At 40.6% G+C, this 11,571-nt stretch overlaps 2 protein-coding genes across 7 annotated transcripts; one reads left to right on the plus strand and one right to left on the minus strand.

Moving 5' to 3' along the window:
* Window positions 1-132: 132 nt before the first annotated feature.
* Window positions 133-5,769, minus strand: rnf8 (ring finger protein 8, E3 ubiquitin protein ligase). Of its 5 annotated transcripts, none has more exons than XM_008313013.3 (9): window positions 5,505-5,753; window positions 5,181-5,309; window positions 4,584-5,035; window positions 3,999-4,206; window positions 3,647-3,709; window positions 3,216-3,305; window positions 3,032-3,139; window positions 2,477-2,681; window positions 133-1,232 (listed from the first exon to the last, which is right to left on the minus strand). In XM_008313013.3, exons 1-9 carry the CDS (start codon window positions 5,628-5,630, stop codon window positions 991-993), a joined length of 1,623 nt encoding a protein of 540 aa, XP_008311235.1. In that variant the 5' UTR covers window positions 5,631-5,753; the 3' UTR covers window positions 133-990. The 5 variants fall into 5 exon arrangements, with proteins under 5 accessions (XP_008311235.1, XP_008311236.1, XP_008311237.1 ...); XM_008313014.3 differs by having other exon boundaries at window positions 5,408-5,528; XM_008313015.3 differs by having other exon boundaries at window positions 1,096-1,232; window positions 2,470-2,681; window positions 5,505-5,754.
* A 415-nt stretch (window positions 5,770-6,184) lies between these two features.
* aida (axin interactor, dorsalization associated) lies at window positions 6,185-11,096 on the plus strand. 2 transcript variants are annotated; one of them, XM_008313017.3, is made up of 11 exons: window positions 6,185-6,875; window positions 7,780-7,846; window positions 7,954-8,007; window positions 8,218-8,272; window positions 8,367-8,430; window positions 8,689-8,795; window positions 8,949-8,957; window positions 9,417-9,539; window positions 9,650-9,772; window positions 9,869-9,986; window positions 10,278-11,096. In XM_008313017.3, exons 1-11 carry the CDS (start codon window positions 6,769-6,771, stop codon window positions 10,375-10,377), a joined length of 927 nt encoding a protein of 308 aa, XP_008311239.1. In that variant the 5' UTR covers window positions 6,185-6,768; the 3' UTR covers window positions 10,378-11,096. The 2 variants fall into 2 exon arrangements, with proteins under 2 accessions (XP_008311239.1, XP_008311240.1); XM_008313018.3 differs by lacking the exon at window positions 8,949-8,957 and having other exon boundaries at window positions 6,192-6,875.
* The last annotated feature ends 475 nt before the right edge of the window (window positions 11,097-11,571 follow it).

Raw genomic sequence — 11,571 nt, forward strand, 5'->3', positions numbered from 1 at the left:
CAGAAGTATGAACGAATAGTGAGATTCTCTCGGAACACTCCAAATGAGAAAGTTCTGATTTGAATTCTGAAAAACACTCCTGGGGGCCAGGTGTGACTCATGTCAGCACTTTGAGAAGACAAGTCAGATGGGTAGAATTGTATGAATATATTTAAAACTTGCAGCAACTCAGGCAAACAGCTTGAGAATAAACGATTTCCCCGAAGAAAAAAACTCCCAGACCACTGTCAGAATCATAGTGGTCAAAATGGTCCTGACAAAAAAGGTAAACACTAACATCAAGATTCCGAGAAAACATGTCTGACAAAAGATCAGACTAGTCTTAGAATAAAGTAGTCAAATAATAATAATACAGTCTACAAAATGTTTTTAGTCATTAAAGTTTACTACCACAGAGTATTAGGGCCACATTGGGAATGATAAATAAAAATTCAAGTTTAAAGTAGTAAATTTATGAGGCAAAGGATGCAACTTTACGAGAAAAAAAGAACTTGTAAATTTATGAGATAAAAGACGTGAGGTTGGGAGAAAAAAAAAAAGTACATTTTTTTTCACAATTTAAAAGAAAAGAAGTCACAAGTGAGATGGCCCCCGCTTCTTATTCTGACTGGCCTATGGTCCAATGCTTTGTGCAAAACTTAAAACTTATTTATTCTTGTAATTTTAGATATATTTTTGTCCTCAATGTGGCCTTAATACACCGTTGTAGTTTACAAAGTAACTTCCGTTAAACCTTCCTCTAACAACTGTCAAAACACATACATAACACGTACATCATAACTATGACAAACATTGGCACAAAATTTATTCTTAAACTTGAAAATAAAGAAACCAATCCACTTGCAGGATTAAAAAAAAAAAAGTACTACTTTAGCTGAACGTGCTAACGGGGCTCATGATGAGACCAAGATTCATTAGCGTTGCAGAAAAGTTTGAAGAAATTGCTAACGCAGATGTCCACTTCACACTGTAGCTCACAGAAGAACCGGGTCAGTCCTCAGACTCGTCCGAACTCTGGTCGGTACCAGCGCTGCAAGCGGGGCTGGAGTCCAAGTGGGTGCTGCTGCCAGTCTCCACGGAGACCACGGAGCTCAGGCTGCTTCCTATGGAGACAAAGCTACCGTGGCTGCTGTTCTCACTGCTCCAAATGCTGCTGTTGTCTTCATTATCCCCCTCCTCGTCCTCGTCCTCTTCATCATCCATGACCACCATCACTGGAGAAGAGTCAAGTGCTGAAAAGTAAAAGTAGATAAATTGTTTTTTTTCTTTTTCTTTTTTTAACTTTGAGGAAATGCAATATTGTGTGTATATATATGTATATTTAAATATATATATTTTATATATATATATACACATATACATACATATATGTATATATATATATATATATATATACACACACAAACATACATATATATACATACATATATATGAATTATGGGAAATGACAGGCCCTACATCAGCCTGACTTTGCTGCCACCTAGTGGTGTGACTCACTCACACCCACTCCCACTCTACCCGCCCTCACTGAGACAGGCTGACATCAGTGTCACCGCCCTCTTAATGCCTTGAAAAAAACCCAATTATGTGATAGCAGCTCAACCACACGAGCCGAGGGTTGAGAACCTACTTCGTGACTCTTTGAGTACATATAAAAACGGTCGACTCAACATCCCAGTTATTACATACGGCACTGTGGAGGCTGTTTCCACTGCAGGAACTAGTAACAAGAACCAGGTACAAGACTAGAATATAGGTGCATTCCTGTCACAAGGAATAGAAACTAGCGGGAAGTCTTGGGGTCTTTTTTACAGGACAAATACCCTCACACTGAACAGGAACTGTAAGGTCTTGAAGGAGGCACAGAAACAAATGATGTGGAGCAGTATCAGGTTGGAACTTTGGTCAGAAACTCCAGGGCCTCTTGTGTACGAATTTGTAGTTCATTGTGGTAGAAAAGCAATCAGCCATCTTGTGTTTAAAGTTTTTAGTAGTGTGTGTTTGAAAGACAGGTTATATTTCTTTTGTGCATAAGCTCGCTTGCACATTTGCGTACTGAGCATGTAGCATTAGGCTTTAGACTCATAACAGGTCCATCACATTCATATTTACTAAAATATCAAAAAACATCTTAGACCTCTTACATTTATCAAAAAGTCTATAAAATGTTATCTGAAGAAAAGAAAAATCCCAGTTTTTTTTTTTTTTTTAATTTTGTGTCATCCTAGATGTGAAACCGACTCCTGTGGAACAGACTCTCATATCGACTCCTGTCTGTCTGTGCCACCGTACACGGCCTGTGACATCACGGTTTAAATGCGCCTCGTCCCATTCTGAAACTAAAACCTTATTTTCTGAAAAAAAGAGGGAAATTAGAGGAGTGATTCAGGCAAAGCTGTGTGTGCTCCTGTCAGACAAAAAGAAACCAAATCAACCATGGACTGGAAAGTGACTTTGGATGAAACGCACCTCTCACCTTTCCTCTGCGTTATCAGAGTCTTACGCCGGGCCTTCATGTCCAGACTCAGGTTTTCCACCATGCTGTCGATGCAGTTGTCCAGAGCCAGACAACGGGTCTGAGACTGGATGGCCTGGCGACAGATGGGACACTCGTTCTTCTTTTTGCGCCACTGATTGATGCAGTAGGAGCAGAAGCTGTGAGCGCAGTTCAAAATCACAGCCTGCAGGGGACGATAGCGCAGACTTTGTAAAGATTGTAGTGATTCATTTCTGAAGTTCTGATTTAGTACTTTTTTCACTAAATTGTAACTTAGCCTTAGTTAAATTTTTACTTAATAGATTTTTAACTTCAAACTATATATACTACAAAGACATACCCACTCACACATACACACATATAAACATATATAAACATGTACACATATATATACACATACATATATATAAACATAAACACATTTATTATACAGGTATATATATTTATATATATAAAGAAAGTCGATGAGAGGGATAAAACTTCAGGTATAGAGAACCTAGTGGCGATGACAACGACGACAGCTCAACTATTTACCTCAATGAACAGCTCGGAGCAGATGATGCACTGAAGCTCGTTCTCCAGAACCTCAGTCACTTGTGTCACGACTTCCTCTTTTTGAGCCTTGGCTTTTTCTTTCTCCTCCTGCAGCAGATTCACACCAGTGAATTTAACAAATGGTGTGGGTGCCGATAATTAACAATGTGAAAAACATTCCTACCTTCGTCACTTCGAGTTCTTTGTTTTTGGCTAAGAGCATCTCTTCAAAGCCTTGACGAGAAAGTGCCAGCTCAACAATCACTTTCTTTTGCTGAGGATAAAAGAGGTAAAAACAGAAACCAAAGATGGTAAAAATAGCATATTTTTTGTATAGCTACTACAATAGCTGTAAGAACTCAAATGTTACTTTTTAAACCTGCAACTATTATAGATTTTCTTTAAATATTTGTTTTATTTAGTTTCATATATATACAATACTGCTTTCAAAACTATTAGTTACATAATTTACAAATCAATATTGGTGTGCAATATTCTCATAATGTGCAATATTTTTCAAATCTACATCAGAATGTGCATCATGTTGTTTTTAAAGTTTGTTGATCAGGTGACGACTTTGACAACCAAGAATCTTTAATCTTGGATGTAACACACCTCCTGCAGGGCCTCCTCCAGCTGTCTCTTCAAAAGCTCCTCTTGTTGCTGCGTTTTCTCAGCCTAAATACAGGATAGAGATCATTTCAAGTCCCTTTCAATTTTTTTAATTCATGAACACAAAAACAGTCTTCAATTCTCTATAACAGTTGCACAACTGTGTCTGTAGAGTTCAACGTTTCATCATCACATTCAGTTACAACATAATTTCCCGGTTATTTCCCAAGATGATTCAATTCAGTATTAATAAAACAAAACAAAACAAGAAAGTCTACCCACGCAGAAAATGTGTTCAATAACAGAACAAATATATGTAATGTGTATTTCGAATGTCAAATGAAGTGCCTTTTACCTCCAGTTTTCTCTTAGTCGCACTGAAGGATTTCTCCAGCCTCTCCATCCGCTGCATTTTGGCTTGGAGCGTCTCCAGCTGACCATGCAGCTCCTTCACCTGCTCATCCCTGTGAGGGTCAGCATACGGGGACTGCTCCTCCAGGGAGGCGACCTGCCTCTGGGTGGTCATCACCTGCTCCCTGAGCAACATAATGTTCTGGCTGTACCTGAAGACATGGATAAATTAAAGGTGTGTAACAAATGACTAAGAGTGTATAAAAGTATGACCATATATAAATGTTTACATGTATTTTTAAAGAGTAGTTAAATGTTTTAAGGCAGATCCATTGTATATAGGATACATTAAAGTCTATTCAGTATTTTTTTACACTATAAAAACCAACTACTGCATAGTGTTGGACATATAAGAATATACAGTATATAATAGAGCACCCTCTGCAGGGGAGTCTCTGGAACTACATGGTGTAGTTGACATCACAAAACAATATTGTAAACATACATACAAAGTATGCAATCGACTTATTTTACACAACAATAGACAAATATCTGTGATTCAAATGCAGAATCTATCACTGAGTCTTACATCTGTAAATTGTCCAGGTCACAGGGGTCAATGTGGACACTGTAGGTTTGCTCTGCTTCTGTCACTTGCTCAGTTTCAGCTCCAGGTTTCTCTGCTTCTGTGTGACTGGGCCTCTGCTGGCACCTCCTCTGTGGCAGAGGACAGGGCTTTGCGCAAGACTTGTCGGCCGAGGTGTGACGATAAAGCTTGGGTTTGGATGTAGACGGCTCGACCTCCTCTGTGGACAACCTTCTCTTGGATTTTTTTGAAACTGCAGCTGAATTTGCAGCATCTCTGTTCACCATAGCCAGGAAAGGTTGAATGTCGTTGAGGGGCCTTTGGATGAGGGTGTAGTCAAACTCTACTTTGCTTCCATTTAGAGGAACTCCAAGTTGGATGGAGTCTCCAAACTTCAACTGGTGTGTTTCCCCAGCAGGTAGGCGATGCCCATTCACCCACACGCCATTCAGACTCTGAAAGGTAAACAACAGTGGGTTTATGTGCTAGTTAGGATTAAAAAAAAATTATACCATGTATAAGTCTTGAAAGTATAAAAACATGAGTTGATAATTCATGACTGAGGCTGAACCCTTTAAGATTACAACACAAGCTACTGACCCTCTTGTCTGTGACTGTCCAGTGTCCGTCGTCACTCAGCTTGAAAGTACAGTGCAGTCTGGAGATCATAAGAGGACACGTGGGGGACAGTAGCTGGTAGGTGACGTCTAAACCACGTCCTATTGTGATCTGGAACAATCCATAACAAACACGGCTGTCAGGTTGGTTGATAGCATGCGAGCTTTGGTTACATAAAAAAAGCTCAAGCTCCAGTACAAAAAGCAGACCTCATATATGTTACTTAAGGTGAATATAAAAACGTTGCGCGAACTTTTTTTTCAATTACTTATTACAAAGACAGACACTAGTTAGCACTGGCGGCACCTCAGTGTTTCTGAAGAGATGAAGCCAGTCGGAATTTCTTCCGACTCTCATTAAACATGAAACCTCTGTTCGGTTTGGACAGTCGTCCTCCTCTGTCACACAAGACTCCACTTCTGCACCTTCCATTTTTTTTATCTCATTCTAACAGCCGTTAATAATTATTAAAGCACATTCCCGCTCTGCTGTTTTAGCCATTGCTAACGTAGCAGCGAAGAGAGGTAGTGACGTAACAGACAACAGGAAGCCACATACCGTCCTTTCAAAAATAAACGTCACAGATGGAACTGTTAAACATTTACGTAAATTAATTAACAGTCAATTTACAGTAGAATACGGCTTTGTTTCAATTCATTACAATAAGTCCTTATACATTAAATACACGAGGGGGTCTTCTCTACAGAGTCCGCCATTTTGGGTGGCCATATATTTCTTCTATTAGCCCACGATTTAAAATTATTGCTGCCCCAATGAAACTTACACTTCACTGTTGTGGTTGGACAAAAATGGTAGTGCATTGGTGTACAAACGGTTTATTATTAGCCAATTCAGGTATTTATTCTGGCACCCTCTCTAGGGGCGATTATAGGGACTACATGCTCTGGAATTGCCTTTAAATGATTTTTGAGTGTACCGCCGTTTTTCGGAGGTACACTCACCAAGAAACGAAGCATACCTCCGTTTTTGATGGGGAGAACATGTAAGAGAAAACAATAAATTGCATTTAGACAGTTCTGCCCTGTGTTATTGTGTGCTTCACTTGAATCATTTACATGGTCGTAGGTGGAGCCTTTTTTATTGAGTAGCACAGCTGTTTTGCTTATAAAAGTCATCAAGTGTAAGTTCAGAGCTTTCAGTTTTGGTATTTCTTTGGAGGTTTGGTCTAGTTCAATACAGCTCCCTCCCAGCCATCCCTTCCTTCCTTGTCTTGTGGCCTTAAATTCCCCTGAAACGCCTCTGAATTTGCTCCCATTACTCTTCCCGCTGCCGCCCGATCGGGAGACCCCGCGTCCCACACCGCGCGCCCCTGTGGAGCTCCTGCAGGCGCCAGGCGGGACTTCCTCTGTGCTGCGGATGCGACAGTGGGATGAACGGTCAGAAAGGGCTTGGTCGGGCTGTCACCGGTCTGTGTGCGCCTCTGGACGGCGGAGAGCTCGGCTGACGACTGCGCCGCTGTTGCCGCTGGAGCCAGAGCTGGATCCCCGTGGATGAGCGTCCTCATCGGATATGTTGCTCTGAGAGCGCCGCCTGTATCCGCCCCGCCACCATGTCCGATGTGACCAAGATTGTCCAGAAGTGGCACGCCAGTTTTAGAAAAGCCACAGACTTTGACTCCTGGGGTCAGTTAGTGGAGGCCATAGATGAGTATCATATGTAAGTAGCATTCAACATGTGTGTGTATGTGGGTGTCCATACAGCGGCTTTATGCACAGCACAGAGGGAATGTTCCATTTATCCACCCGTTTGCATGGACGTCTATAGGGAGGACAGTGCGTGCACGGTGCTTCTGTTACACTCTGAAGTTAGAGCCTTATCACGGAGGTGTCACTCCGTTATTCTGCCGTAAACAAACCCCGTTCATCCATGACGTGACCGGGCAGCGCCTTGGTTTTGCGGATCAGTGCAGGACTGCAGATTCCATCAGCAGAGTTTAGCCTCCCGTCAGAGAGAAAAAAACACACCCTGATCTGATCTGGGAGCTGTGGATTTTTCATGATGTGTCACGCAGCGGTGCACAAAAAACGGGCCAGTGTCCCTGAGAGAGAGGGTTGAGAAACACAGCCACACCCTCTGACTGTGCGCGCGCACACGTGTGTGAGAGATCCATCTGCTCCTACTCAGTAATATTTCCTGAATAACTCACACAAAACCAATGCTATTCTTGACAAAATAAATGTAGTTTCAATACATTCTATACAATTAAAAAAATCTACACGTTATTAACCTTCTCGACACCTTCCCTGCGAAACCACAAGAGGGCGCAGAAATACCCTCTCATAATATAGTTAATTAAAATGCAGCGTACACGTAAATTGACTTTAAAACAAAGTATAAAATCCTACAAACACAATTTTTTCCCGTGTGTATTACGCTGTTTATCTCCAGTGTTTGTATTTTCTCTTTTTTGCTATTTTTGCTAACTTTTTGAGTAACTTTCAGCTACTTTTGGGTTGTCTGTCAAACTAGTTTCGTTGCATTACTTGGCTAACATTACGCTACTACAGCTCTAACATTTCTATAAATATCTTTTTTACACATCTTTTTTGGTTAATCCCAGTTTGGCCAGACAGTTGCAAAAACAGGTGCAGTCAACAAATTCACCCGATTTCACGGAGGAGCAGAAGGTAATCATTGAATTGGAGCTCTTTGAATCTTTTGATTTCTTTCCCCCCATAAATCTTCTATCTCACTGCTCACTTTCTTTATTTGCTTTATGCTCTTTTCTCCTCAGAAAACTTTAGGAAAGATTGCAACATGTTTGGAAATGAGAAGTGCAAGTCTGCAGGTTTGTACACAGATCAGTGCCACGGCCACACTTTTAGAAACGCCAAGGTCCAGAGTTCAAACTCCAAGTCAGACTAAAAAATGTTTGACCAAACGCACAGACAAAAAAACAAAACAAAACTGCAGCTCAGCTGTGTGAAGTGTCTTTTGTGTCATTTCCAGTGAGTCTGTGGTCATTAGGATCGACGCTTTCATCTTTTTCTTTTTGCAGTGCACACAGACCAAGGAGGACTTCAAGTTAGAAGACCTGAAGAAACTGGAAAACAGTGAGAACATAGAAACACATTAAAAATATCTCTGTGTAAAATACATGTGTTCTTTAATGATAATCACTACTGTTCTTTGTAACTGTGTCAACAGTCATCAAAAACATTCAGACCTATAACAAAGAGTTTCCTTTCGATGTCCAGCCGGTTCCCTTACGGTAAATATTCATCATTTTACTTACACGCAAAAACAGAACTTCACTTAAAAATAGTTTGTTTCATCCAAAATAAGTCATATTTACATTTTTTTACTGACAATATTTCACACTTAAGTCCTAATATAAGTTCCAGTAACAGGTGTGTTTGAATGTATAAATAAATAAATACTGATGTAATGACTTTCAAGCATCACTGTTGCTACTGTGTGTCATTTCTTTCGTGTCCGGCTCTAAATCCTTAAACCTTGTCCTCGTCAGGAAAATCCTGGCTCCAGGTGAGGAGGAGAACCTGGAGCTGGAGGGGGAGGAGGACGCAGCAGCAGGAGGAGCAGGATCCACGGAGGCGTTCCCTCCTCGAGCTCCTGGTACTGTTGGAAAATGAACCAAACCCAAATGCTGTTTGGAATCTCTGCCTGTCTGTGTTATTTGTGTGTGTTTTTAAACCAAGGGCTTTGACTGTGTGTCTTTCTTGTTCTCTCTGTCATTGGCTGTGCATGGCTTCACTGCTTCATTCGCAGCTTCGCAAGGTACGACTTCATTAAAGACTTTACTTTTTTTTTCTCTCCTGCTGCATGAAAAACATGCTTTTCCTTTTGTTGCAGTCCGTGAGTGGAGACAAAATATAATTGAAATGCTATCTAAAAAAGAGCCCAAATATTTGCTACCATTATGAAAGAGATGACGAAGACAGAGACAACCAAAGGTTTCGGTCAATATCCAAAGACCTAGGAATTCAAACGAAGCTCAATGTACATTAAAAGTTACAGCAAAAAAAAAGACTTTCTCATAGAACGGAACATTTTGTCCCAGCATGATATGTTAATGTTAGTGAGAACTGTACGTTAGTGGACGTTCTGCCAACAGTGTTCCTGTAGAACTCAGCTTTCTGTAAATCAACAGCACTTCAATCACAAAGGCTGCATTAAAAAAAAAAAGACAGGCACATCTGTTGCCATGGTAACCTGTACACGCTGGTCCTGTTACAGGTACACTGTTGCCACGGTTACCCTCAGAGCCAGGAATGTCGCTGCTGACGATAAAGATTGAGAAAATCGGGCTGAAGGACGCGGGGCAGTGCATCGATCCCTACATGACCATCAGTGTTAAAGGTAAGAGAAGTGGACGTCGGTGAACAGGTGGTGTAATGACGGAGCTGCTCCACAGATCAGTCAGACACCATGGAGCGTCTGCACAGTTACCTGGTCTTCTCTGCCTGCAGATCTAAATGGTGTGGATGTGAACCCGGTGCAGGACACGCCCGTGGCCACCAGGAAGGAGGACACCTACATCCACTTCAGTGTGGAGGTGGAGATCCAGAGACACGTGGAGAAGCTGCCAAAAGGTGAGAGAGAAAAAAAAACCCCAAGAGGTTAGAGTAAACTTCAGAACTTCCTGGAGAATGTTAATGAACGTTCTCCACAAATGTTCCTGTTCCCAGGAGCTGCTATCTTCTTTGAATTCAAGCACTACAAACCCAAGAAGAGATTTACCAGCACAAAGTGTTTTGGCTTCATGGAAATGGACGAAATCAAACCTGGACCCATCGTCATCGAACTGTGAGTTCAATTAAAACTACGACCCGTTACGAAACAGTTATTTAATTTCAAGTTCTGTCCAGTTATTATGTAGAAGCCCAGCACTCAAGTCTGCCCCCTGTCCACAGTCCAGTGAAGCCCACGTTTATCCAATCAGCTTCTAGTAACAGGGGGGAAAAAACCCACCCAGATGCTGCCTCATTATGACAACAACTTGTTATTTCAAAGGATTAAAACTTTTAGATTAATCAGGATTTAGTTAAAAAAAAAGATCTTCTTCTTGATGCTCACTGTGCTTTTCCTTAATCCCAGGTACAAAAAGCCCACAGACTTTAAGAGGAAGAAACTTCAACTACTAACAAAGAAACCACTTTATCTCCATCTTCATCAGACGTTACACAAGGATAGTTAAGTCTGAGAACACCTCCTCCTCCTCTTCCTCCTCCGATTCATTTTTAATCTACATCCACATCCAAAAAGACAAATGTTTTTTCCACCTCATCACATGTAGCAATACTGACTCCGGGCGTCCGTCTGTTTGTTTGATCTGGAGAACTGAAAGGGAACTGAGCCAAACACCAGTCACATCAGCTCAAGACTGCCACTTTTTTTTTTATACTTTTTGATTTTTGGTTGATAAATGCACATCACATCTGCTGCAGGAAATCTCCCCAGTCTTCCTTCACGCTCAGAGTTTGGTGAAAAAGACACAAATCTGAGCTGGTGCTTCATTTCAATGACAGACATTTCAAGAATTGTTGGACATGGAGCTTTGGACTGATTTTTTTTTCTTTTTTTCAAATCATTTTTTTGCCAAAATATGTTGGAAGTTGTGTTTCTGAATAAACAACCTGTTAACATAATCACTTTGTTTGCTTTAAATCCACCACGAGTGCATTCTTCAGGTCCGCGGTGGTTTCTGGAGACATGAGACAGACACTCAGAACTCAAACCTGTCCACCTGGGAATTTTGCTCTCTCAAAAGCTATATTTAAATCTCAATATATAAATATATATTTAAAAAGTAAAATAGCTGAAATTTAGCTCAAGAACAAGCTACAAATCTAGGATTCAGTGTTAAAAAAACCAACCAAACAAAACCAAACAATGTTTAGCTAAAACGTTATCGTTCCACTGACAGAAAAGCTCCACAGAAACTGTTACCAGCGCTAACGAAGCTGTAAATGATAATTTAGACAGGGCCAAATAGATACATAAAACATAACAAGAGAGAACATGGGTTAAAAACTGACTTTAAAGAAGTGAATTTCTTACCTCATCGACCAGTTGAAGACTTCTTTCAAGATGTAACAGTTGAACACACGCAGAGATGTTTTCATTAAGAACCTGATCCAGTTGCACTGCACATATCTGAACATTTTGAGTCTGTTATTGTACACGGTCTAAAAAGAAAATGTTGGTAAATGTTATCACGGACAGTTAATGTCGCTCTGTGGCCTGGTTGTTGAAGGATTTAGGGTTGGAACAAAAATAGCAGTTTAAGTTGAACTTGAGTACTGAAAAAAAAAAAAATTAAAACAAAGTATTTCTTTAAAAACTCAAAGTACTGAAGCACACAAATACTACCTTCTGAAAATCAAAAAAA

Source organism: Cynoglossus semilaevis, chromosome 7, assembly GCF_000523025.1.
Source record: "Cynoglossus semilaevis isolate Cse_v1.0 chromosome 7, Cse_v1.0, whole genome shotgun sequence".
In the NCBI taxonomy this organism is placed as follows: domain Eukaryota; kingdom Metazoa; phylum Chordata; class Actinopteri; order Pleuronectiformes; family Cynoglossidae; genus Cynoglossus; species Cynoglossus semilaevis.

What these genes read in the sequence shown, in the direction of transcription:
- rnf8 (XM_008313013.3), bottom strand. Translation starts at nt 5,630, where the DNA reads ATGGAAGGTGCAGAAGTGGAGTCTTGTGTGACAGAGGAGGACGACTGT. An exon ending in GGACAGTCACAGACAAGAGG is followed by an intron (nt 5,036 to 5,180) that starts GTCAGTAGCTTG and finishes TTTACCTTTCAG; the next exon opens with AGTCTGAATGGCGTGTGGGT. An exon ending in GCTCCGAGCTGTTCATTGAG is followed by an intron (nt 2,682 to 3,031) that starts GTAAATAGTTGA and finishes CGTCCCCTGCAG; the next exon opens with GCTGTGATTTTGAACTGCGC.
- aida (XM_008313017.3), top strand. Translation starts at nt 6,769, where the DNA reads ATGTCCGATGTGACCAAGATTGTCCAGAAGTGGCACGCCAGTTTTAGA. An exon ending in TGAGAAGTGCAAGTCTGCAG is followed by an intron (nt 8,008 to 8,217) that starts GTTTGTACACAG and finishes TTCTTTTTGCAG; the next exon opens with TGCACACAGACCAAGGAGGA. An exon ending in GTCCAGCCGGTTCCCTTACG is followed by an intron (nt 8,431 to 8,688) that starts GTAAATATTCAT and finishes TGTCCTCGTCAG; the next exon opens with GAAAATCCTGGCTCCAGGTG.